General features: G+C 34.2%; 1 protein-coding gene across 5 annotated transcripts in view; it reads right to left on the bottom strand.

Moving 5' to 3' along the window:
- The window catches only part of DENND1B (DENN domain containing 1B), a 183764-nt gene that overhangs the window by 98382 nt on the left and 58486 nt on the right, over positions 1–26896 (bottom strand). For 4 of the 5 annotated variants that reach the window (XR_012914500.1, XM_012744347.3, XM_012744344.3 and 1 more), the window contains exons 4-7: positions 18832–18881; positions 16734–16853; positions 4897–4966; positions 2431–2511 (exon numbers count right to left, since the gene is read on the bottom strand). Coding sequence is in view for 3 of the 5 variants with exons in the window: in XM_012744344.3 (XP_012599798.1) it covers positions 2431–2511; positions 4897–4966; positions 16734–16853; positions 18832–18881 (321 nt within the window). In the remaining 2 variants the exon portion in view is untranslated. The remainder of the gene's footprint in view (positions 1–2430; positions 2512–4896; positions 4967–16733; positions 16854–18831; positions 18882–26896) is intronic. The other variant, XM_075996989.1, reaches the window with a different exon arrangement.

Raw genomic sequence — 26896 nt, 5'->3', positions numbered from 1 at the left:
TTCTAGTGGCCACTACCCACTTGTACAGGAACAACACTTTCCATGATCAATTTTAACCTGGCATCATAAAACTACAACCTCTACTGGTAGTTAAAGAGAAGTATTCTAGTCCTAAATTTGCCCCTGATTAACAGCATAACACTAGGCATATTACTTTAGTAGTCTTTTATTGGAATCAAATGAAACTATTAATGAATTTCACACAAAAGTAACCAGCTGATTTTACTAATACTTAAGATACTGCAGCCTGAGAATAGGTATACAAGATTTGAAAACTATCATAGACTATTTTTTCAAAAGGATATAAAAAGCAAGCTTTAATTATAAAAATCACTATCATATATAGAAATAGTACATAGTCAAACATTTTAAATAAGATTATTTCCGCTACAATGAAAACTATCTTCTTCATATAAGAAACTTCAATTCACTGCCAACTAACACCTGAACAGCTCTTCATGTTAATATTTAGATACTTCCATTTCATATAATTACCCAAACAACTTTCTCAGAAGTTGACTCACTCAATTTCTCAAATGGAAAAAAGAAATTAACTTTCTTGCCTAACAGCACACATTTAGTGACTGTGACTTAAACCAAAATCTTCCAGTCTTAGGTAGAGAGGCCTAGAAGTCTTTGACTTATGATTCATATTAATAAAGGTAAAGTATTTTAATAGCCAGTATTTTCGAGATGTATTTTTTAAGATATTTATCCCTGAGCAAATGTGATACTCAAATTTAAAGAGAACACCTTTGTCTTTCTCACTAATATTATCTCTATTATCTTAGTACCTATATTTTCTTAACTCATTAACAAAGCATTAGAATCTCTTTATAAAAACAATGCTTTCAAAGATGACTTCTTTTGGTAAAATCCAAAAAAAGCTTTTCTTTGCTCTCCTTGCCCTTTCCACTGCACTCCACCAACCACAAACCCTGCATGCCTTCGGCTGAGTTTCTCCTTAACTGATCTTTGCTCCGATTCTTCCACTGGATCCCCTTTCTTCATCCCCATGGCCTATTTGAGCAACGAGAGCTCGGCCTCAGCTCTATGCTCTCAATAGTCTCCTTTAAATTCCATGTACCTTGATGACTCCCAAATTTGGGTTAAAAAGTCCAGGTTACCCTTAGCTATCCATCCCCAATCTCCAAATGACTACTAAACATTTCCACGTTGGCAGTGGCACAGCAAAAGAGGATGCAGCCGCAGACATAAAGCGGCAGAGAAGATCACAGGAAAGAAAGAACAGTTTATGCTGCATGACAAGAGGTTTCACCGAGGTGGGAATTGAACTAGTTCTAGAATAAAGACAGATAGTCTATAAAGAGGCTTTAGAGCAAAAGGAAAGCATGTTTATTCACCAAACTGAACGGAACAATGTGACCAGAGCGGAGAATCAACTCGGAAAAAAATAGTGAGACAAAAAAATGAAAAGTCAGATTGAAGCTAAGTGGATCATCCTGAAAGCCTGGCCAAAAGTTTGAGCAAATTCTATAGAAAATGGGGAGCTACAAAACATGCTCAGGAGGGGATTTTATATAATTTAAGTAAGTTTAACTTGATAGTGTTGTAGAAAGGACTGGAAGGAGAGACTCTAGATTAAGAACTATATGAAGTACTAGCATGTGAAAACAAGGGTGTTAACAGTGGAGATTTAAAGAATGGAATTATTAAAAGATTATTTTTTGAAAGAAACAAAATTAATATAAATAAATTTCAAAATTCTATACTGTACATCAAATAAATGAATAATGAAAACATTCATATTTTATCATGAACTTTGAATATTCAAAAAAATCCAAATGAATGTTTTTAGATACAGATAGTACTGTTCATCAAAAGTTTCAATTGTACAGTAAACAATCTATCCCACCACAAGCTTGCTGTTTTGACAAACTTTAACCATATTTCCAGTGTTTTGTGATTACACTAGAAAATGTACTGGAGTATGGAGAAAGAAGAAAGAACTTTTCACCCAGAATTTTTATCACATGTTATATGCCATTTTCTACTCCTACTGTTTTCATTTTAGGAAGGGTAGTGAGAGTGTGAGTGTGTATGTGTGTGTGTGTGTGTGTGTGTGTGTGTGTGTGTCTGTGTGTCTTCCTTTATTACATGTGGATTTAACCTGAAAAATCAATGTTTCTTACTACCAAAATGTCCTCACAATTTGGTTACTTTCAGTTAATAAGTTTTTTAAATTTTGTAACTTAACAGCTATCAAAATACACACCTAATGTATCAAGTTATGATAATTACAACAGTGCAAAAAATCTCAATGCTATCGCCTAGTAATGTCATTACTAGCGCTGAAGTTTTCCTGGAAGCAGAGGTGACCTGGCAAAGAATTAATTTCTTGAAGGTGCATGCGTTCTTAAGTGAGAAATTGTTCTGACTCCAAAAAACAATTACTGATTAAATACTTACCACACTCAAATTGACAGGAGTGTTTGCCTTTGGTACTGGGTGGTTATAGAGTGATTTGAGAGTTTCATTCAAATCATTTTCCTAGAGCAAAATAAAAAGTACATTTTATAAACGAAATATATAGTAAGCAAATACAACTAAAAATATTTAACAAAATTGCCCCCTGTGCCATCCCATATTACTTATTTTATATACTTTTCCACAGAAACATTTCAAATAACTGAAATTGAAATATTTAAATCTAATAAATACAGAAAACTAAATTCCTTTATGTAGAAGAATAGCAACATTAAATTTAGTATAAATGCATATTTAGAAAAAGTTATTATTAAAAAAAAAACACTAATGCATATAAATCAAAATCACAATGAGATATCACTTAACTCCAGTGACAATGGCTCTTATCAAATAGCTCCAAAACAGCAAATGCTTGTGTGGGTGCAGAGAGAAAGGAACACTTACACACTATTAGTGGGACTGCAAACTAGTGCAGCCTCTATGGTTGTACCATGGAGATACCTCAAAGAACTAAAAGTAGAACTACCATTTGATCCAGCAATCCCACTACTGGGTATTTATCCAAAGGAAAAAAAGATATTCAATAAAAAAGACATCTGTACCCAAACATTTATACCAGTACAATTCACAACTGCAAAGATGTGGAAATAACCCAACCGCCCATCAATACATGAGTGGATTAATAATATGTGTATCATGCAGTACTACTCAGCCATAAAAAAATAGTGAACCTCTTGTATTAACCTGGATAGAACTGAAGACCATTCTTCTAAGCAAAGTATCACAAGAATGGAAAAACAAACATCACATGTACTCACCATTAAATTGGAACCATTCGATCAATACTTAAGTGCACATATGGAAATAACATTCATCAGAAATCAAACAGGTGCAGGGGAAGAAGGGGATGGGTAAAATGCACACTATCTGAGTGATGGGCACACTTACAACTTTGACTCAAATGGTACAAAAGCAATTTCTGTAATCGAAACATTTGTACCCCTGTAATATTCCAAAAATTTTTTTAAAACCCAGCAAAAGAATGATTAAAGGGAAAAATTTACAAATTATTATCCCAGAGAAGTTTGTTAATTCAAAAGCAAACTTCAGTTTCTGTATTATTTTTAGGAAAAAGACATAAAGACTTAACTGTAAGAGCTAAAACTATAACATTCTTAGAAGAAAACATATGGGGAAAGCTTCAAGACCCAGATTTGGTGGATTTCTTGGATATGACACCAAAAGCACAGGCAACAAAAGAAAAAACAAATTAGACAATCAAAATTAAAAACTTTTGTGCAAAGGACACCATCAAAAGAGTGAAAAGGTGGACGACCCATGGATTGGGAGAAAACACTTGCAAATCATATATCTAATAAGGGATTAATATCTTAATATATAAAGAATTCCTACAACTCAACATCAGAAAACACTATTATTTAAAAATGGGTGAGTCATCCCCAGTGGCCAGCTTGGCCAGGGGATGGCTGTGCAAATGAAATCTTTTTATAAAAATTTTTTTTAAAAAGTTAAAATTAGGCCAGGTGTACAGTGGCTCACACCTGTAATCCTAGCAGTCTGGGAGGCTGAGGCGGGTGGATTGTTCAGGTCAAGAGTTCAAAACCAGCCTGAGCAAGAGTGAGATCCCGTCTCGACTAAAAACAAAAAGAAATTAATTGGCCAACTAAAAATATACATAGAAAAAAATTAGCTGGGCATGGTGGCGCATGCCTGTAGTCCCAGCTACTTGGGAGGCTGAGGCAGGAGGATCACCTGAGCCCAAGAGTTTGAGGTTGCTGGGAGCTAGGCTGACTACAAAGCACTCTAGCCTGGGCAACAGAGTGAGACTCCATCTCAAAAAAAAAAAAAAAAACAAAGTTAAAATTAAAAAAAAAAAAAAAAAAAAAAGGGCAAAGGACTTGAATAGACATTTCTCCAAAGATGATATCCAAATGGCCAATAAGAACATAAAAAAATACTAAATATCACTAATCATTAGAGAAATGCAAATCAAAACCACAATGATGTACCACTTCATACCCATTAGGATACTATCATCCAAAAAAAAATCAGAAAATAACAAGTGTTGGCAAGGTTATAAGGAAATTGTAACCCTTGTATAAAATGGTATAGCCACTGTAGAAAGTGGTATATGGTAGTCCCCAAAAAGTGAAACACAGAATTATCATATTACCCAGCAATTCTGCAATGGTGGCTGGCAAGACTGAGAGCAGGGAGGAAATGGGTAGTTACTATGAAACGGCCACAGAGTTTCAGCTGCAAGATGAAAAGTTCTAGAGATGTATGGTACTGATGGTTGCAGAACACCATAAATGTATTTAGTGCTACAAAACTATACAATTAAAAATGGTTAAAATGGTAAATTTTATGTTATGTATATTCTATATTTTTTAAAAATGGGAAAAAAAAAAAAAAAACATAGCCTACCAGTTCCTTAGCCAAGTAATCTGCCAGAGTATTCAGAAGCTTGTAATACACTTCAAACCATGGCAGGTAACTGTAAAAAAAAAAAAAAAATTATTTAAAAATGCATATATAAAAAAATGTAGATCAAGAAACTAGCAGACAAAATAAGCATTAAATTTATATTATGTCAAACAGGTTAATCCTAGAAAGGTAAGAAAGAACTAAACTCACATTCTCCTTACTTTTTCAGTTAGATTTAACATATTATCTATTATTAGTTTTCATAAAACAAATCAGAATCCAAAGTTCTATTATAGTTGTTCATTATATATTAGCAGTATCTAAAATTATTTAATCCTATTTCATGATAACCACTAAAAGCACTCATAGGATAAAAACCACTGTAAGAAGAAATTACATAAAAACTAATTTTAGTAAGCTTTTTAATAAAAGATACAATTATTTTCTTTTTAAATGTTAATGAATTTAGTATATAATACAACAAAACTACATGTTTAATTAATCAGTTCTTTAGATATGATGTTTAATTCAGATAGTAAATTTCAAAATAATTATCAACATAAATATCAGAAAGCCTATTCTAAAAATTATAAAAATTGAAAATGACTTTTAGATACCAAAAACAAATATCATTTAAAATTCATTTAATTCATTTTGCTAGATAAAAGTATAATTAATTTTTATGAAAGCTAAATACTAAATCAAAAAATCATGTGTAAAAAATAAAATCTATATTTCTTATTTTAAAAATTTAAGATATTAGTATATTTAAAATCTGCCCAAAGATTTTATTTTAATGTTTATTAAAATTTTCACTTTTCATACAGAAAAACAGTAAATCACAAAACACACCAGTGCTACTGATTATCAATTAACAAATACTTTTTCTTCAAAACATTAGTACAACAGGCTACTTCTTAAGACATAATATTGTAATACTTTTACTACATAATTGTACACAGATAAGAGCACACAGATGAAACATTTTAAAATCTAAAAATCAATACAGCTTAAAAACAGCACTCTATTAACATTTTTTCATGTAATGTCTCATTTGTTAGTGACTATAAATGAGGCTCTTTGAATCAAGAGCAACGTAAAGTCATAACAAAAGAAGGTTAGGTAAACTATAGTATCTTTACTCAGAAAATTATAGAGTTCTTTGCAATGATAATTACAAATACTATGTCATGATATGAAAAATTTCTATGATAGATAAAAACACCTACCCAACTTCAAGTTAAATCTAGAATACTGAATGCATGCATTTATCTATTTGTCCTCTGGAAATACCACTAAAATGACAGTAAACAAATAAAGGGTATAAATTAATAAGTGCTGAGAAATGGAGAAAAAAGCAGTAGCAACACAAGGGGATGATTTTGTAAACATGATAAGCAAACAGTAATAACTGACACAGGAAAAAAGAGGAAACCAACATCTAAGTGTCAACACAATGGAAAATGACCAGCAGATAAAGCCCCCTCCCCAGGATTCCAAAGCCCTGATTTAAGAATCTCTCAAAGGAAAAAGCGCCTCAATGTCCTATGTTCTTGGAGTGAATCCATCAATGCACATATAGTGCTTCCAATTCAGTTTAGTACCTGCCTCTTGGATATAAATTAACAGCCCAATTAAGCAGACATTTGAGGAAATACAGACATAAATACGTGTTTGTATTGAACAAACCTAAAAGGAACTAAAGAAAACACAGACAACACAAACAGCAGAAAGGAACTTTAAAGCTTATCCTAAACATCCTTAGGAACTGAATAAACAGCAGACTGCTAGTAAACAAAAATAAATAAAAATAAAAGTGGAAAAAAAATAATAGAGAAAAAGAAAGAGCTCTTAGAAATTCTGAAAGCTGAAAAAACTAAAAATCGATAGAAAGGTTAGTAGGATAACTCAAGAAAATCTCCCAGAAACTAGAACAAAGTGTTAAACAGATAAATAATGAGAGAAAATGTTAAAATACCAGGGCAATTAATCTTAAGGATCATGTAGTTGACTAACAGCAGTTCCAAAAAGAAAGAAAAGAAAGCCTAAAGGAATGAAAGTTTCTTTTCTAAAAATTACTGGAAAGTTTCCCAGAACGTCAGGCGTGAGTCTCTGGGCTGAATGGACAAGTGAACAAACAACACAAAGAACGAGCCAGGCCAGAGTACCGAGTGGAAGTCCAGAACAGGGCACAGGAAAATGCCTCAGAGTTTCCAAAGAGACAAAAAAGTGACATAAAAGGAAGCAAGTTCATAACGTCACTGGCTCTCTCACCAGCAATACCAGAAGTTGGAAGGTAACGCCTTCAAAACACGGAGGTGAAATTCTCTGCACCCAAGAATTCTAGGTCAGAGCAACTGTCAATAGGCGTGAAGACAGAATGATGGCATTTTCAGCCATGCAAGGACTCAGAAATCTACCTCCTAACCATTCAGGCTCCAGCAGACGAGGGAGACCAAGAAGGAACATGGGGACGTAGGAGATGGGAACTCTATGACAGGGAGGGACAGGGAAGTCCAAGGATGGGAGCTGGGCAGCCACGCAAAGTCCCAGAGCTCTAGAAACCAGCTCCAGACTGAACCAGGAACGGGGCTTCAGGAAAGAGACACCAGAACAGGGTGTTTACAGCAAGCAGGTGTTAACAGCTTTGTATGGGAGCCTGGAAACATGTGGACAGGGATGTGACAGAGTGGTGGCAGCTTTGGGGGTATCTCAAAATCAGTTACTACTGGTAATCTCGATTTTCATACTTAAATTACCCAACACTTCAAGCCCTGGTATTTAGCTGGCTATTCTACTACATGAATCTTCCATTTACAAAAGAACAGTAATCCTTAAAGATTACTAATACTGTTTTTAAACTGTCAACTCAGTGTAATGGAAATTAGTACATCACAGTTTCTCTATTCACTGTAACTCAAAGAAATAATTTTCATGGAGAATGTCCTTCTATCAAGATATATGATAGCTCCTTAGAGTGTCATTTATTTCATTTGTAGTCATTTCATACTCACATTTCAACTTTTAATGGCCTGAAGAAATTGCTATTTCAAGATAATTTCAATGTGCTTTCAGATCCATAAGTTCAGATAAGATGAGACCTAATGTATTCAAGGAACATGCTGCTCTGTTTCTATCCTCCTCTCAAGGAGCTTTAGATAAAGCAAAATTTACTGATTTTAGGGGGCTGTGTCTCTCTCTACTTTTTAATGCCTACATTGTCATTCTCATCTCACTTAAATAATTTGAAATCCTATTAACATTATTCTTTCCAGGTCCACTATAAAAATAAAAAATATAATACATCTCTCATATTTGTGTTATTACAAAGTGAGATAATCTTTCTCTTTCTAGATCAGATACGTTAACACTCCCCTTTAAATGTTCTGATTTTCTCATCTTTATATTATTTTTCATTGGTTATCTTCCCCTTTCAAATTGTGAAGACAAATCAAAACCCAATTTTTCATTGAGAAGCTAATTTATACACATAAATGTAATTTATGAGATTATTTATGTGTTTTTGAATAAATGATTAACATATCCAAATTTAGGTTACTTTTAAAAATTTAACAGTTCTTATTTATGCCAGGCATTTTGGTATACATATAATTATTACTGTTTTTCAAATGTCCAATAATACTTTTACTGAATTTCATAGATGAAGGCTATAACTTCATCTATAAATTAGACTACTACTATTTAGAAATAAGCTTTACCCATATGAGGTATTTCTCATAGTCATCTCTAAGATCCCAAAATATTTTATCATTTCTACTTGGGAAGTATAACTCACTAGTAAGTTATATGCTCATCTGGGGGTTAGAGAGTAGAATCTGAGAATCACAGAATCTATGTGTGGCTAAAATAACTGGAAGTACAGGAAATAAAACTTCTTAAGCACTAACTATATGTACAACACTATGCCAGGTGCCTTTTATGTGTGATCTCATTTAATTCTCACTATAATGCTTTGATATATACTTGACTAAACTAAGGTAAAACACTTATCCAGGGTCACAGAGCTACCAAAGGGCAAGCACTGGATGAGAATTCTGATCAGTCTGATTGAGTAATATATGCTTAGGGGTCTAAGATGCCCATCAGCCAACGTGGGCATGGATTTCTAAACTATCCAGCCTTTGAGTAAACATGTCACTAACCAGGCATTTTAGCTCGATAAATTGTGAAAACATATATTCTGGTTTAATCTTAAATCAGACTACTTATAATTTCTATCCATTAAGCAAATTCTATCATTCAAAATTAGTTTAATGTTTAGAGAGCATTACCTTTATGCATTTGAAATTACAGTTTGTCCATATGTGTGAATTTCTCATCAGACAAAGATTTATCTAATGTGACTCTTTCATCTAACATTTTGGTGATTCCTTCCAATTTCAGGTTGAGTACTGCTTCTCTGTTCATCACTATAGATACAAATCTTCAAAAGGATTTTGTGCCTGCAACATGGTGTAAGGTGCCTTGCAAAATAACATAAATCTACTATTTATCAACACTTTAAGTTGGATGTTTTAACCTCATCAGAAGATTGCATTATTTAACTGACATTTTTCTCTACGGATAATTTGCTTGTGAAATAGTGGGACAGACTCAGAGTCCTACCACAGCACTCCCTGATACACTGGCACATACTATTATCATAAAGAACCAAGCACAGTTACACACAATGTGCTCTTTGTAAACATGTCCTTTTAAAGACTACATATCACTCATGCTTTTTAATAAAAACAGCACTTATATAAAAGTGGAAATGCTCTATAACCTAGCCATGCTGCCAGAAACGTCAAGGAAACAAGGACATTTTCTGTTGCAAATAAGCAACAGCGTCCAGAGCAGAGGGTGCAAACTGGCTACTTGTGGGCTGCATCTAACACATGAGCACATTTTGTTTGATCAACACTGTGGTGCTGCTGTTTAAATAAATAAGTTGCCAACTTCTGAGGTTATTCATTTAAAAATCTGGATTTCTTGTTCCTCTTAGAAATCAAAAAGCTGGCAATACTGGGCACACATTTTCATGGCTGTAACCAACGCCTAGAGCTGAGTAGGCTTCTGCCTTTGGGGGTGGCATGTGCTACTCAGACCACTACACTCAACCCAGCTTCCCACTCTGTCTCTCATCTGAGTTATCCCGTTATCCCCCTACCCTCCGCCTGCATGGTCCCTGTAGGTAACTGAATTCGCAGCCCCTGATAGGGAGCAACTATAGGCAACTGAATTCCAAACCCAGATAGGAAGCAACTGCTCAACAGGAAACCCCACTGACTCCTCAACTTTTTCATCTGACAAGAAAATAGTTCAGAATAAACAAAGTAGTGTGATAATCCCAATATTTTAACTAAATATCACTGCACACTTTAAGTCAAAATATGTGGCAAAAATAACATTTTCCTTTTTCAGAAAACTATGTCCATACTTTTGAAATGCATACACACACACACACACACAAAAAAAATATTATAAATTATATAAGCTTAGCTCGCTAGGATAAGAAATGTTATTCTCATGCCTTTATTTTGTGGTTTCTCAGATAATTTTCAAATGATATATCTTCAAAGCAATTTTTTAAATAATATGAAAGCTCTTAAGTCAATTAATTATCAATAAGGTAAAAGGTTTTTCACTAAATTTTATAGGCCCAAAGACAATCAAAAATCTGTTTTCTTACAACCAACCACCAAAATCCTAGGAAGTTAAAAAAAACCTCAATATATTATAATACGTAAATAAAATATTTTATTTGAATTTTTAAAAACTGAAAATATAATTCCTTTAACAAATAATTGACTGTAACTCTCATAGTCTTAGAAATATACATAAATGTAAAACAAATACATTTAGACCAATTCTTTTAAAACAAAGAAGAGGAGATTAGTTAAAATTTAATTGTAAGATATCCTTAATTTTCTGCAAAGGTGTATAGCAAAAGACAGATGTATGTATAAAGTCATGAGTTCATTTTGTATTAGTTTTTAAGAAGACTTCCCCCATACTTGTGCTTCCAGGATAGAGCTGATAAAACTTTTACATCCAAAAGTCAAAGGTTAAATAAAGGAAAGGAAATGTTTTTTGTCAAATAGTCAGGTAACCACTAAAGTCTAAGCCATCAGCAGGAACCTAACTTATAGTAATCAAATAAAACTAAGGAAACTGCCTTTCCGTAGAAAAACGTCTAATGTCTAGAGGCTGTTTTTCTGTCTGGAAAACTGACACAAAATGTGTAAAATTGAAACATTCTGCTTCCAAGGGATTTACCCAAAGGAAGAGTGTGAAAGCTTCGGGTTTGGTATGAGTTAAAGGGGGCAGGGCAACTACAAAGGCCCCAAACATAAATCTGTCTTCCTTGCTGGAGGATTTCATTTTGAACCCTTGGTGACAATTTTATAGTTGTAAAATCATGTTAATCAAATTAGGAAAAACAGTTATTTCTTGCTTTTTGCCTGGCATGTTGGAGCAATTCAAAACACAAGCAATGGCAAAGTTAAATTAGTAACACCTCAGGATATTTCTGAAATTTTGTTAAAACCAGGATAGACATGTCATAGAAAGAACTAAAGCGTGTGACAGTGGCTCAAAATCATGTATCAACTTTCACATTAAATAGGCTTAAATTCTATTATTTCTAAAAAGTGAACAAAATGAATAAAATCTAGGAAATATATTAAACTTTCAAATATTTTAGTGGCAAAAATCCAGGAAAAAACAACATACAGTTTTTATAGCATCGTGTACAAAATTTCTCACTCAGAAGTCTAAGTTAAATCTAAATTACAGTACTTTCAAATTTACAATAGCGTCATCCAGGAGTAGAGAAAAGTAGCTTTAAAGTATTATATCCAAATTTTCTAGCTTAAGAACTCTAAGGACTAGAGTAGTTTTTAAATAATGTACGTGAGTCACTCAGCAGAGCAATTGGCTATGGTAAAGAAACACTAAATGATGCTGCAGTTTATTTATTGTCAATATTAGGATTATCATTAGCATCTTTAACCTAAAGGATGTCTCTGCTATTCAAGAAATTCAACCAACAAAGTTATTTTTTTGCCTCTCCTAATGAAAATATTCTATCAATTTGTACTGCTTTATCTTACTTTGTATTAAAATATCTTAAAATTCCTTAAATGTCATTTTCAATATGACTACTCTTTTATAAGGACCTAAAATATTTTCAACTGTTCAATATCAATTCAATTATAAATATTTTTCTTTTAAATTTCCAGATCATTAAAACACAAATTCAAAAATTAGAGGATAACTCATAAATGAGAAAGTTTTTCTGAAGAGATATTTGATCACAATAGAAAAAATTAATATTTAGGATACTGTAAAAACAATAGCAGAAATATCAATTAATTTCTAAGAATTTTAATTCATTTGCTACTGAGAATGAACCTTAAGTCAAACCAGTATTATCTCACAACAGAATACCAACAAATCAAGTATGATTCAAATAAATGCACTAATTTTTCACAAAAGATAGCTTCAAAGAGAAGGTATTACATTTTTTAATAGTTAAAAGTCATATTTCAAGTGAAGATGTAAGTAACTGATTTAAAATAACCTATAATCAGAAGGAAAATACTTAGTGCAAAATCTCAACTTATTAAGGAAAGAAAAAAAGACAAATGAACAATTGTCACATTAAGCATGTGCGAAAATTGGGCACTTATGAAGGATAATATGAAAACCACTACAGACTTCTCAATTTTAAATTGCTTTAAATGCATTTATTCATTTTATAAACTGAGAATAAAGACTATAGTTAATCATACAGTCAGATGTCATATAGAAAAATTTATAACTGTACCTTAGTAAATCTTATAGAACGAGAACTGAATACCAAAACGTAAGCATCATGTGTCATAAGCGTTTGTTTTCTTTTTTAAATTTCTCTGATCTTCCAAATTTTATAGCAGAATATATTACTTTTTTAATCAGAAAACATGGTTAAAGCATTTTGTAATATTTCTCAATGAATTTTAGTCCTATTAAGAACATGAATTCTAAGACTAGGACATTCCTACAAAACTGAATGTAAACCTTACTCTAAGGCTTTGGCCAGTCAATACTCAGAAAACCAGCACTGTTGAGCTCCTCTCCTATACCCATGGGAGCAGCACAGTCTGTTATAAACAAAATGGGCCTATAAATTAAGAGACCGGATTACCCCAAACAATTGTACGAACAGCTCATTAGACAATCCTACCTTCCCTTTCCACACTACCCCCTGCAAAAAATCACTAGTTATTCTAAGTTTTGGTTTTATAGTGAAATAAAATAAACTTTTTTTCTACTGTATCTTAAGGGTACAGTGAAATTAAATGAGTGATATTAGAAGGGGGAAAAAAGATAGGAAATAAATTCTAGTTGTATTAGCACTTCTCCAACCATCTCACACAGCATTTCCATAATATTGAACATTGTGTACTGAAATTACAGAAAAATGCCAATATCTGGCTCTGATTGTGAATTCACCCCACCCATGATATTTTTTTCCTCTTCCAAAAGTCATTCTTCCACACTGTGATCCCAAATTTCAAGGGCACAGAATGAAACTGTTCCGTTTCCATTCTTAAATCTGCGATACCACACACCAAGATCAACTGACTGCCTACAGAGTGCATCTACTAAAACACACTAGAGAAATAATTTCCCATCACCCTGCAAACACTCTACATATTCCACCTGACAAATGTGATCTGGCTTAACTCCCACCAATTTTTAATGTCATAAAGTTCCACATTTATAGTTTATTATTATTACCTATATAATGATAACATCTCAGAATCTTATAGCAGGGAAAAATTGATTGCAATAATTTTTGCTCATTGCAAAAAGTAGATAAATGCTGAAGTGAATAAAGTTAAAGAAAATTGATGGTATATATCTAGACTTTTTATAAGTACATATAATCATACTATATATATTAATATATATGCATATTCATTATATATTAGCTATTTCTTAAAATATATACATATTTTTATATAACTTGTTCTTTACAAACATACTATAAATATTACTTTGAAATTTTTCATCATTTCACAAAAGATCATAAATATTTCTCCAAGTTGTATATGTATATATTTTTCCTAATAGCTAAATAGCATTCCATTGTATGATTAATTTATTTATTCAAACATTATCTATTAATTCTACTGGGAGTCGTTATGTGCCAGGCACCGCTGTAGATAATGGGAACATATCAGTAAACAGACAAAAATCCCTGCCCTTGTGAAGGTCACATTCTGTTGGGGAGTGAAGAGATTATGGCACAGAACAGAGAGTGAGGAATGTACCACAATATACTAACTAACCAATGCCCACTGAGGGAAATCCATGCTGTCACCAATTCTTTTTAGTTTATTTTTGTTATTTTTTTACACTGACAGTTAAAACTGTACGTTTTTATTGTGCACAACACATGGCATTTAATACATTGACCCTAGGAAAAAAAACTATTTTCCTTGGGGCCACAGTGTTTTATTACGAAAATAAAACAAAAACATTGAAAACAAAATGGTCCCTTCTAATTTAATGAAAAATTTGTTATTTTTTATTGTTTTCTGTGTGTGAGTTATATACAAGTTATATACAAGTTATTTCAAGTTATATACAACTTGAAAAATAGTTCACATGGTTCCCAAGGTAAAGATACATGTGAGTTACATGTGCTTCACAAGGCCCCAGGCTTAAAACTAGCATGAATTAAATACAACTCACATGACAGTTAATGTGTTAAGTATTGATATACATATTGTAAAATGACTAAATCTAGCTCATTAACATTTTTTGCTACTATAAATTTGGTAATAAATAACTTTGTTATTTTGTTTTCTACACATTCTTGGGAATAATCTTGGGCTTTAAATCTTTAGAACTTAAAGATTCAATCAAGACTAGCCTGGGCAACATAGTGAAACCATGTCTCTATCAAAAAAAAAAAAAAAAAAAAAATTAGCCAGGTGTGGTGGTATGCACCTGTAGTCTCAGCTACTTGGGAGGCTGAGGGAGGAGGATCACTTGAGCCCACAAGTTCGAGGCTGCACTGAGCTATGACTGGACTACTGCACTCCAGCCTGGGTTACAGAACAAAACTCTGTCTTAAAGAATAAGAGTATGAGATTTCAAAAATCTGGTAAATATTATTAAATTTCCCTTCAAAGAGTTATGTCATTTTATAGTTCTACAAATAGCACATGAAGTATGTTTCCCCTCACACTTACTAAAAAAGTATTTTCAATTCTGCCAATCTTAATGTGCTTGTTTCTTTTATCTTCAGTTAGCTGAACATCATTCACAGATGTATATGGTGTTTACATTTCTTCGGTAAGTTATTAGATGCTTTACTGATTTTCTACCAGGTTTTCTTATTAATTTACAGGTGCTTATTAGATATTGTGGCTATTAACCATCTTTAGTGGTTATAAATTTATTTCTACTTGTTCATTATTTGTATTTTACATTTCTTTGTCATCAAACAAATGTTTTCATTATTATGTGCTTAAATACACCAATCTTTTCGGTATTCCATATTAGGTATATAAAGGCTCTCACCATGATGGTTTTTCTTTTAGTACATTTAGAGATTTAGCCTTCCTTTCAAACAAGTATAAAGTTAAATCTAAAATAGAGAAGGACCACCAAATCAGGTGGACAAATCAAGACTAAAAACTCCATTATTCCTCTCACTAGAGCACTTACAGAGATTTTTCAGAATTATCTTCCAACAGATACAATTATAGCTTACAAATAGATATTTGCCTATCCATAGCAACTTTCTGAAAAAGATGCTGAATTTCATTATTTTGAATTCTTTGTTCATTATTAAAACTAGTTAGTTATATGGTTGACTAGCTAATCTCTAATTTAGCTGTTCTCAAAGAACACCTTACTATATTGTCTTTCAGTACAAACATTGAGCATTTCTATAGAATCTAGCTTGCCCAATATTCACATTCTAATCTTATTCCCACGGACTATATCTGGATTTCTGATTCACCAGGACACCTTACAGGGACCCTAATCTTTAGAATTCTTCCTCCGCAACAGCCAGCAGCTCAGACCCCAGGTCCACAGGCAGGAGACACACTCTCAACCACCTACTGACCCAGGGCAGATGACGCAGGCAGGTGACGCAGGACAGGTAGGACCTGTGGGAACCAGCTAGCTCAGGACACAACTAAACACCTGCCATTTAGTCCCACCTTACTGTTGCCAAGGGGGAATGCACGGTCAGAGTTAGATACCCCCATTTCTCAAAAGGAATTACAAATATGAATTTATACAAAGCTTCCTAAAATGTATAAGGCTAACAGCATCTAAGATATTCAGGACACTCAGTAGCCAAACAAGAGCCTCCCACACTTCTGCCCAGCATCGCCCGCTTACATGGTTGCCTTAGAGCAGCAACTCACTTTCAAAAATCCAGATTTTGGTTTAGTGACAGAAAAGGGCTCACATTAATTTAATTGCTTTTTTGCATCCCATTTAATATGCCAAACTCATATGTTATTTGAACCCATATCTTCATACTTAATTTTCAAAACTAAATCCACAGAAACTAATCTTTAAAAGAGGCAATTCTTTCAAGAAAAATTCCACCATTTTACTAATAAATCTTTAAACCTGATTCTGTATACAGAAAGTAAGGAAAATTATTTTTCAACTTACTTTGATTTAGAGAATACAAGTCAAAAAAAAACAAATTATAGGAGTATAGGGTTTTTTTTAATCCCAAGCATAATGAAATACAAATGAAAGACACAGTGAATCTATTTAGCATCTCATTTTTTTTTACTACAAATACTCACCTAAGGATGCATAAACAAATTTTGCCTCCTGATGTGAGTCTGCAGAATCCAAATCTCTGTTTACTTTCAATGTCTGTCAGTACAAAGGTAAAGTGCTGTCCAACTTGGTTTTGAGACACCCTAAAATTCAGAAACAGTATGAAACATTAAGCCTTATGTGATAATTTTCTTGAAGAAAAACAAAAGCAATAATATATTTATATGCAGCATTAGTTTCATCTTTCCAATCAGTTGGTTCTTAAAGCCAGAACTACGTTCTAAAACTAAAATGAGTATGTAACATATAAACTAAATCATGAGTCAAAAACTGAAATAAGTTGTGATACCTTACAGATGGAGCAATTCAGCATATGCTAATCCCTTACTAGAAAATCAAAAGTAGTTTACCATAAGCTTTCATAAGAATAAAAGTACTTATAAAATATTCCATAAATTATCAAATTTCCCCAATCATTCTCAAATTACCTACAAAACAAATCATGATGCTTTAGAATTTAACAGTAGCCACCACCAACTCTCTTTAAAGAATAAGAGTATGAGATTTCAAAAATCTGGTTGACAGTGTTCAAAAATCTGTTGACACTCTCACCCAATAAAGCACCATACAAAATACTCCTCGTGTTTTTTCTTAGCATTCTCTTTTAAAGCTATCAATATATTGAGGAATATATTTCCAAGTACAAAATAAAAAATATAATTTCTACAAAAAAAACCTGACTGGCTAAGCTGTAAAGAACTGTAGTTGGGGGAAGGGAGAAAAAAAAAAGAACTGTAGTTAATTTTGGACTAAGTATCACGCTAATATAATATGTGCTGTAGTGTAGTATAAGGGGCAATAAAAAACATTAGACTGAATATTTATTTCTATGTAAAATATATGAATATATTTCCTGGTCCTGCTATGATTTTGCCATTAGATAACCATAAGTGAACTTTTGCTTCCTTGCCTCAAAACAAAATATCCATGACACCCAAACTTTGTTTTTGAAATAACCATAGGAATTGTGAAAAAGGAAATAAATTACTACCAGTGTCAATAACACAAACTGTTTTGTTAGGAAATACTGAATTTCAAATGCTGAACATTTAACAAACACGCTTTTAAGTGAATGGTTTTTCTTCTTAACTTTTATAAACTTCAAAAAAAAAAAAAAAAACCTCTCCAGTATCTAATAGACCCTCTAGTGCCCAAAGTTCATCATATTACTTTGTATCTTTTCTTCCTTTACTTTATCCTTACAATTAATTTGAAAATTACAACTTTCCTTTTGGGTGGCAGTGGGCAAATGACTCCTTAGAAATGAAGTAAAACAAGGAGCACCATTCATCACAAATACCTGTTAGTATCAATTAGCCCATCATTCAAAAGGCTTTACCTTTAACATAGTAAAATTTTGTAGTCTCACTAATCTTTACAAAATACGTTCCTAAAATGAATCTTCTTCCAAAAATCCTTCATATCACACTCTTAAGAAAACTGATAATAGGGTGTGAAAATCACATGAAAAACAATAAGTGATCTGTTATTATGCTCAAAGGGCTATATATTACATGAAATTCCAATTGCATGCAAGTATTTCATTATTTGTTCAGTAAAATATAAACCTCATGACATTTTCAAAACCTCTTGGAGCGTTTCCCTGCAGCCTTCCATGATGCTGCACCATTTCTATAAAGCTATACTTGGAGACAACCAGCCATGAGTTTCACAACATCACACAGATGGTCTTTTTAATTAGGATGAAGTGAGATAGAAATCAAGATATATACATCCAATTTGAAAAAACAATTCTAAGACTCTGATCAAGAACATATTAATATCTTTTTTCTGCTAGTGCTCATAATTTGTAACTGAAGAATAAAGGGGAAAAAACAGAACCTATTGGCAACACTGTTTTAAGACTTCTAACCAGCCACAGCAAAGATATGATGATTTAAAAGGCTCCTTCATTCCAAACATTAATTTTGAATACCTAGCCTTTGTTGTTAGAAGCAGTGAAGAAAAGGTACATTTCATTTTATAAGAAAGCACATGTAATCATTTTAAAGTGTGCACTAAGATAAGCTAAAATTATTTTAAATGATGATTATACTGTACCTTTTAACGTCAAAAGGGAAACAGAACTTTGGCACGCTCTGTAGTACTTCCTACAAATGCAAATTAAAAAAAAAAGAAGCTTTAGAATATTGTTTTTAAAATGCAGCTAAAACTTTTTTGAGACATTTTTCAGAAAAAAAAGTTTTCTTTTTGTTTTTTTTTTTTTTCTCAAGAAAAATGGCACAGGTTCCTAGACTAAAATAATTGATTATTAAAAGGGAATTAAGTTTGTGCTTTGGCAGATTGCACTGACAATGCCTCAGGAGCCCCAGGAGGGAAAGGCCTGGCCTGAAGGGTATTAACACCCTTCACATCCCCGCTGGGAGTCCCTTCAACAAGGCCATATGGATTTTACAAGAAGCACCGCACCATATGGGTAAGCCACGTCTGCTACCACTTGTACCGCAGACTAGCCACAGGGACTTCTGACAGATCCTGGCTCAAAAATATAAATGTTGTTTCAATTAAAATGCAGGCAGAGAAAAGGGAATGAAGTTGGCAGCAGAATAAATTACTGAGAGGTATAACAACTCTACACGTCCCATAGTCAGACAGTTAAAAAAAAAAAAAAAAAACCCACAAAGAGGCTATACCTAAAAAAACATATTTACGTTTTTCAACTCTTGGTACTATGTTTTACCCTACGTAACACTCAAAGAAATGTGTACCTAAAAGCAAGCATTTAAATTAAAACACAGCTTATATTCTCTGCACTTTCATTTAAGATTGCCTACTATGAAAATCAATGTTTTAATTAAACAAAGAAAATAATCTGATTTTGAAACCTTCAATAATTTTACAGCCATTATAAAATAATTTTTAAATCTTTTGGAAATCATATGCATTAACAATTATAACAAAGTGCAAATAACTGTCAGCTACTTGGCAAAAAAAAATAGCAAAAATCCATTTTGTTATATTTGAAAAACAACTTAAAATGAACTCTGATTCAAAAGTTTAAACTTCAAACTTGAAGACAACATCATACAAGGTCAAAGTCAGGTGATTTTACAAGACAAAGCAGAGATTCATGAGGATGCTTCCTATCAAAAAGAAAAAAGAGCAAATATCTTAGTGCAGTAGTTATTCCTCCTCCAAAAAGAAATACCTTACCTACCACCTCTTTGCCACTAAAATTCAGATCCAGAGAAATTATGCTTCAAGAGTCCTAACTCACATAAGCAAAAAGAAAAGCATCACATGAAGAACACAATCTGCTCTCAGGGCAGAGCACTCTGATTTGCTTTTGGATGCACACACACCTTTGAGAGTATGGGCACAGGCTCCACAGTTAGAGAAAGCTAACTGTCTCACTAATGGCAGTATTTTGTTTGTGGAAATTAAAAGTCACTAGACTGGAAATAAGCTAAATCACTTAAACTGAACAACAGTTCATCACAAATGTGGACAGTTCATTCTGACATGACCATTGCTTAATCCCCATCTCGTACTGCATGAGGCCATTTGCCATCTTTACTGTGTACAGGAAAACTATTCAGGTACCCTCCTGCAGAACTGTCCACAGATTAATAAAAAATATGTATTCAAAATTCTACGTCTGCCTCTGAATATGCCCGAATTACACCTTTCACATGAGTTTTCAGACTCAAATCAAGAAGGACGCGCCCCGTGTGTGGCTCCGTCTTGTGCACACCTCCCTCCTTCCACGACACACACGCACATACTTGTGCACGGCAGCCCAGCTCGCTTCCCAACTGGCAGACACATCCCTCGGGGGACAGGTCTTTAAACCTCCACACTCTTTAAGATTCAGCCAGCCAGCAGGTCTATAGACTGGTGTATAAACAGTACGGACAAAACCCTTTCTCGGCTTATGCCGGTGACAAAGCAGCTCGGCAGTTGACTGTTCCTCCCCTGACGGCATCAGCTGGGCTGACACAGATCAATAGCCGGGAGTCCCACCCAGCTCCCCGGCTGGTTTTCCTCCTTAATTACAGGTGCTATTCAAACTGGAGTTTACAAAGAAAAAAGAGAGAGAGAGAGAGAGAGAGAGTCTGTTGAAGGGAGGAATAAAATGCATGCCAATAGCTTTCTAGATCCTTATAGTAAAAGGTATTAATTGAAAATTACACTCCTTCATTTATTGACAAAGTGTTCATAAAGGCTGGTATTTCCACTACCCGGTGTTTTTGACATGACACACACATAAGCACACATACAAAATTCTAGGTTAGGAACCACAGATTATGTGAAAGGTATAAGATAACACTCTCCAGAAGTTGCCCATTTCCCCTTTTTCCACAGGCTTTGGCTTTTAAAGAAATTTACTTAGCCAAAAAAAAAACTATTCCGGTTTCAGAATCCTCCCAACTCTCTAAAATATTTTATTTTTATACACAAAGAACACACTGGCTAACACATGTTAAATGATACAAATAGGAATAACAAAAAGAATGCAATAGAATACAAAACTATGAATAGCAAAATGCAAAGGAAAATAATACATATTTCTGTAGATGCCCTAAAACAATACATCTACCATCATATTAATGACTGGAAATAAGGACTGATGAAGATTTATACATTGGCTCCACCACCAGGCAATCTCCTCTACGCCCATGGTTTCAACTGCAACTACTAAATCTCTTAGTCGCATAGTTTAGACATTTCTGTAAACTCTAGGATTACACATCTAATTACTTTTTAGTGTCACTCCCTGGATGTTCCCAGACACTCAACTTCCGAATGTGCCAAACTGAAGCTAGTTCTTTCAGTTACAGTCCTTATCATCTCCACTGGCAAAACCTTCTCCCCAGTTACTCAAACCAAAAACACGGTAGCCATCTAGATCCCTTTCTCCTGACTCCTGTATAAAATCAATCATTCACCAAGCCCTTCAATTCAATTTCAGGTCTTGCTCCAGAAGTTAACCGGAGAATGGAAAGGATTAGAAGGAAGATTACAAGATAGCAGTGTTTTAGTATATATTTCCTTTGATCTAAAAAAATGTTACTTATTAAAATAGGAGTGAATGAGGCAAAGGCCACAGTTAAGGACCTAGAAGGCCACATGTGGCCTTAAGGCTGCGGGTTCCCAGCCCCTGCAATGGACCTTCAGTTTTAGAAAATAAGTAAGAGTCCCTATGTTTTAAAGTGTCTGAAAAATATACCTTTGGATAGCTCTTATATTCTGGGATCAATGGCGTATTTATTAATTATTTCTCTAAGCTTTGGAGGTCCTGGGCCTGTAAGATCACCTAGTAGAAATGAGAACCATGGCATATTTTAAAGTTTGAAAAAATCCTAATTGTTCATTGAGCTATTTGGAAGCTCTGTCTGGAGAAACTAAATTATCATCACACAATTACAAAGAGCAGATTGTTCTATGAATACTATTTACTTAAAAAGGTATAAAGGTATAAAGTCTAATTAGTGCTATCTAGCTTATTTATGTAAATAATGTTTATACACGAGTGTGGTCCCTTTGTAAATATTTAATGTGTGAACAGCAATCACAGCTAATCATGATAGAGAGTAATAAGAGGATTGGTGGGAAAACTGAAAAATATCAAGGAGTCTAGAAAACAGACACTAAGCCAATTTGAAGGTGGGGGCGGGTGATGGGGATTTGTACTGAAAAGTCCTAAGGGAAGAAATCATATGTGAATAGAGAAATGAAGAGAGGGTAAGAAGTTGGCCAGGCTTTCAGTGTGAGGAAAGGAAGGTGGCAGAGTTCAGGGGTGGTCTTCCCATTACAGGAAAGAGTATGTGCAAAGAAATGTCTGGAGATGACAAAGAACAAGTACAAAGGTTTGAAGAGTGATAAGAGACTGTGGCTTGAGAAATAAGCAGAGGACTTATTAAATAAGACCTTTAGGCCAATTAAGAAGTTTGGACTTGATGCAAAGAGCAGGAAACCCATTCCTACTGGTTTGCCCAGAACACTTTACATGCATCTCCTCAGTGTAATTGTCAACAGTGTTCCTTTTTCAGAAGAGTGGCTGTCTGGGGTGGGACGAGGGTGCCATGGGGAGTCACAGTGGGCATTAAACAGATTAACCATGAAGGCACAAGAAGGAATTGTCTGGAATGATAGAGATCCTCTATACCTTGCAAGAAATGTGAGTTACGCAGGTGTATACATCTGTCAAAACTAATTTTATTGTACACTTAAGGTCTGCATTTCATCATAAATTATATGTCAAAAATAAATAAATATGTCAGCTTGGACGATAAATCACATGGTCACTATACCTAAGAGAAACAGAAAAGTTCTGAATGGTTTAAAGCAAGGGAGGGACATGATTGGACTTCAATTTTGGCCAGATCACTCTGGGTATAGCGTGCAGAATGGATTAAAAAGAGGCAAGACTGAAAGGTGGGAGATCATGTAGAAGGTCTTTATTAACACAAACGAGTAAGGTGAATGGTGTCACCCTGAAGTAACACAGCTGCAGCAGGAATGCAGAGATAAGAACAAAATTAAGATATATAATATATATATATATATGACTATCCCAGTACAATTCACAATTGCAAAGATATGGAATCAACCTAAGTGTCCATCAACTGATGAGTGGATAAAGAAAATGTGGTCTGTCTATATACCATGGAGTACTACTCAGCCACAAAAAGGAATGAAATGATGTCATTTGCAGCAACTTGGATGGAACTGGAGACCATTATCCTACATAAAGTATCTCAAGAGTGGAAAACCACACACTAAATGTCCTTGCTAATACAGCGGCAGCTAAATGATGGGTGCAAACAGGCACAAAGCGTTGTAGATGAAAAGACACCGGAACTCGAGCAGGGGAGAAGGTGGAAGGGTGAGGGATAAAACTTACCTGCTGGGTATAATGAACACTATTCTGGTGACAGGCACACTAAGAGCCCTGATGTCAGTATTATACAACTTACCCATGTAATAAAAACACGTATGTAACAAAAAACCCCTTAGTATTTTGGGAAAAAATAAAGTCCTATATAGGAATAAAATCAATAAATATCAGAACACTTAATAAGCTTCACAATTTATTTACCTAATTTTCTAAGCTAGAAATTCTGGTCATCCATTACTTTGCACTTTCTTAAAGTTCTTTTAATAGATACAGAAAAAGCAATTGACAAAATTAACCTTTTCATAAAAAAAAAAAAAAAAACAAAACTCAATGAACTACAAATGGAAGGAAGTTATCTCAAATTAATGAAGGCATATATGAAAAGCCCACAGCTAACCTCATACTTTACAATGAAAAATCAGGGCTGGGTGCAGTAGCTTATGATGCTTGTAATCCCAGCAAGAGAATCTCTTGAGCCAAGGAGTTCAAGACCAGCCTAGGCAAGACAGCAAAACTTTTTTTTTATTATTTATTAAATTATTATCATTATTTTTGACCAATCAACATGGAACAGCGAAACTCTTGTCTCTACAAAATTTTAAAAAACAGCCAAGTGTGGTGGCATGTACCTGTAGTCCTACCTAATCCCAGCTACTTGAGAGCTGAGGTAGGAGGATCACTTCACCTGAACCCAGGAGTTCCAGGCTGCAGTGAGCTATGATCACGCCACCACACACTAACCTGGGCGACAGACTGAGATACTGTCTCAAAAAAATAAAATAAATAAAAAACTAAAACTAAGCACAATCAGAAACAAAGCAAAAATATCCACTCTTACCATTTCTATTCAATATAGTACTGGAAGTCCTAGCCCAGGCAATTAGGCAAGAAAAAGAAAAAGGCATCCAAATTGGAAAGAAAGAAGTAAAATTATTTCTGTTCACAGATGACGTGATCTTATATGGAGAAAACCCTAAAGACTCCACACCAAGAAACTTTTAGAACTAAAACAAATCTGGCAAAACTCAGGATACAAAACCAATATAAAAAAATCAGCTGTGTTTCTAGACACTAACATCAAGCTATCTGAAAAGGAAATTTACAATAGGATCAAAAAGAATAAAATACTTAGGAATAAATTTGACAAACAAAGTGAAAGGTTTGCACACTGGAAACTATAAAACATTGATGAAAGAAATTTTAAAAGACACGAATAAATGAAAAGACATCCCATGTTCATATACCGGAAGACTTAACACCATCAAAACATTCATATTACCTAAAGCAATCTACAGATTCAATGCAATCAATGTCTATCAAAACCCCAATGACATTTTTTATGTAAACAATCCTAAAAATTTTAGAAAAACAATTTTAGAATTTTAGAAAAAAATAACCCTAAAATTCATACAGAACCACAAACGACCTGAATAGCCAAAAGAAAAAAAAAATCTTGAGAAAGAAGAACAAAGCTGGAGGCATCACACTTCTTGATTTCAAAATATATTACACGGCCACAGTAATTGAAACAGCATGGGGTCACCTTTGCTCCAATCAACGTCACAGCTGAAGTCAAGTCTGTTGAAAGGCACCATAGAGCACTGAGCACAGCTTTTCCTGAGGACAGCGTGGGCTCCAGTGTCAGAGCATGCCGGTCAATGACGTTCGCTGTGGCAACATTCCTGCAGACAGCACAAACGGCCCACCAGTGGAAGCAGCTGGCTTCACTACTCAAGTGCCTGCACTGAGCCATTCAGGCCAGATGCGTGCTGGCCATGCCCCTGTACAGGACACTCACAGAGCTAACGTCACTCGCAAGTTTGCTGGGCTGAAGGAAAGGACCGAGTGCTATTCTACTAAGAAGCTGGAGCATGGTCCTGAATTCTTGAAATCTAGCAATGGTGTCTTCGCTGATCTGGTTCCTGGCAAGGCCACGTGTGCTGAGAGCTCCTCTGACTGTCCTCCTCTGATCCTTTAGCTGTTCATGACACGAGCAGACAGTTGCTGCGGGTGTCTTCACAGAAGTGGACAAAAAGGCTGCCAGCATGGGAGGGTCACCAGGTCTGCCCAGAAAGCTCAGAAGGCTCAGTCTTAGCCAGAGGTGAAAAAACAGTTTCAGAATTGTCTGCCTCAAATGGTCAAATAAGTTTAATAGTAAAAGACTAGCTAATGATAACAGTGCATTGTAAAACCTCCAGAAGGAAAGGAGAATGTTTTGTGGACCAAACTTTGGGGTTTTTTGGTGTGTCAGTTTTTACGTTATCAGTCTTTAAAACCAATACTTTTTAATGAAAACAACTTGATGAAAAATCTGTTGCAGAATTTTGACAAGATTAAAATAAAGTTTAATGGAAAAAAAGACTTAAAGGACCTAAAAGTGTAAAACTCTTAGAAGAAAACATATGGGAAAAGCTTCACAACATTGGTCTTGGCAATGATTTCTTGGCTATAGTAACAATCATGGACATATGATACAGATGTGCACAGATGCACGCACAGGCAACTAAGGTGAAAATATACGAGTGGGATCACATCAAACTAAAAGTCTTCTTCACAGTAAAGAAAATAATCAAAAGACTGAAAAGGAAACCTACAAAATGTGAGAAAATATTTGCAATCCATATATATAAGGGATTACTATCTAAAATATATAAGGAACTCGCACAGCTCAATAGCAAAAAAACAAATAACCTGATTAAAAACTGAGCACAGGACTTAAACAGACATTTCTCCAAAGAAGACACACAAAAGGCTGACAGGTATATGGAAAGACTCTCAACATTACTAATTATGAAGAAAATATAAATCAGAATCATAGTGGGATATCATGTCACACCAGTTAGAATGTCCATTATCAAAAAACAAACAATTATTAAAAATTATCAAAAATTATCAAAAAACAAACAAAAACACAAAAGGCAAGTGTTGGTGAGGATGTAGAGAAACTAGAAGCCTTGTTCACTGTTGGTGGGAATGTAAAATGGTACAGCAGCTATGGAAAACAGTTCCTCAAAAAATTAAAAATAGAACTACCATATGATCCAGCAATCCCACTTCTGGGTTTTTATCCAAAATAACTGGAATCGTGATCTCAGAGGGGTATTTGCCCTCCCATGTTCACTGCAGCATTATTCACAACAGCCAAGATGCAGAATCAGCCTAAATGTACATCAACAGATGAGTGGACAAAGAAAATCTGTTATATACATACGATGGATTATTATTCAGCCTTTAAAAAGAAGGAAATCCTGGCCGGGCGCGGTG

This window comes from Microcebus murinus, chromosome 23 (assembly GCF_040939455.1).
Source record: "Microcebus murinus isolate Inina chromosome 23, M.murinus_Inina_mat1.0, whole genome shotgun sequence".
NCBI classification, from domain to species: Eukaryota; Metazoa; Chordata; class Mammalia; order Primates; family Cheirogaleidae; genus Microcebus; species Microcebus murinus.
Note: the sequence above shows the minus strand (reverse complement) of the source record. Positions and strands in the feature narration are given on the sequence as shown.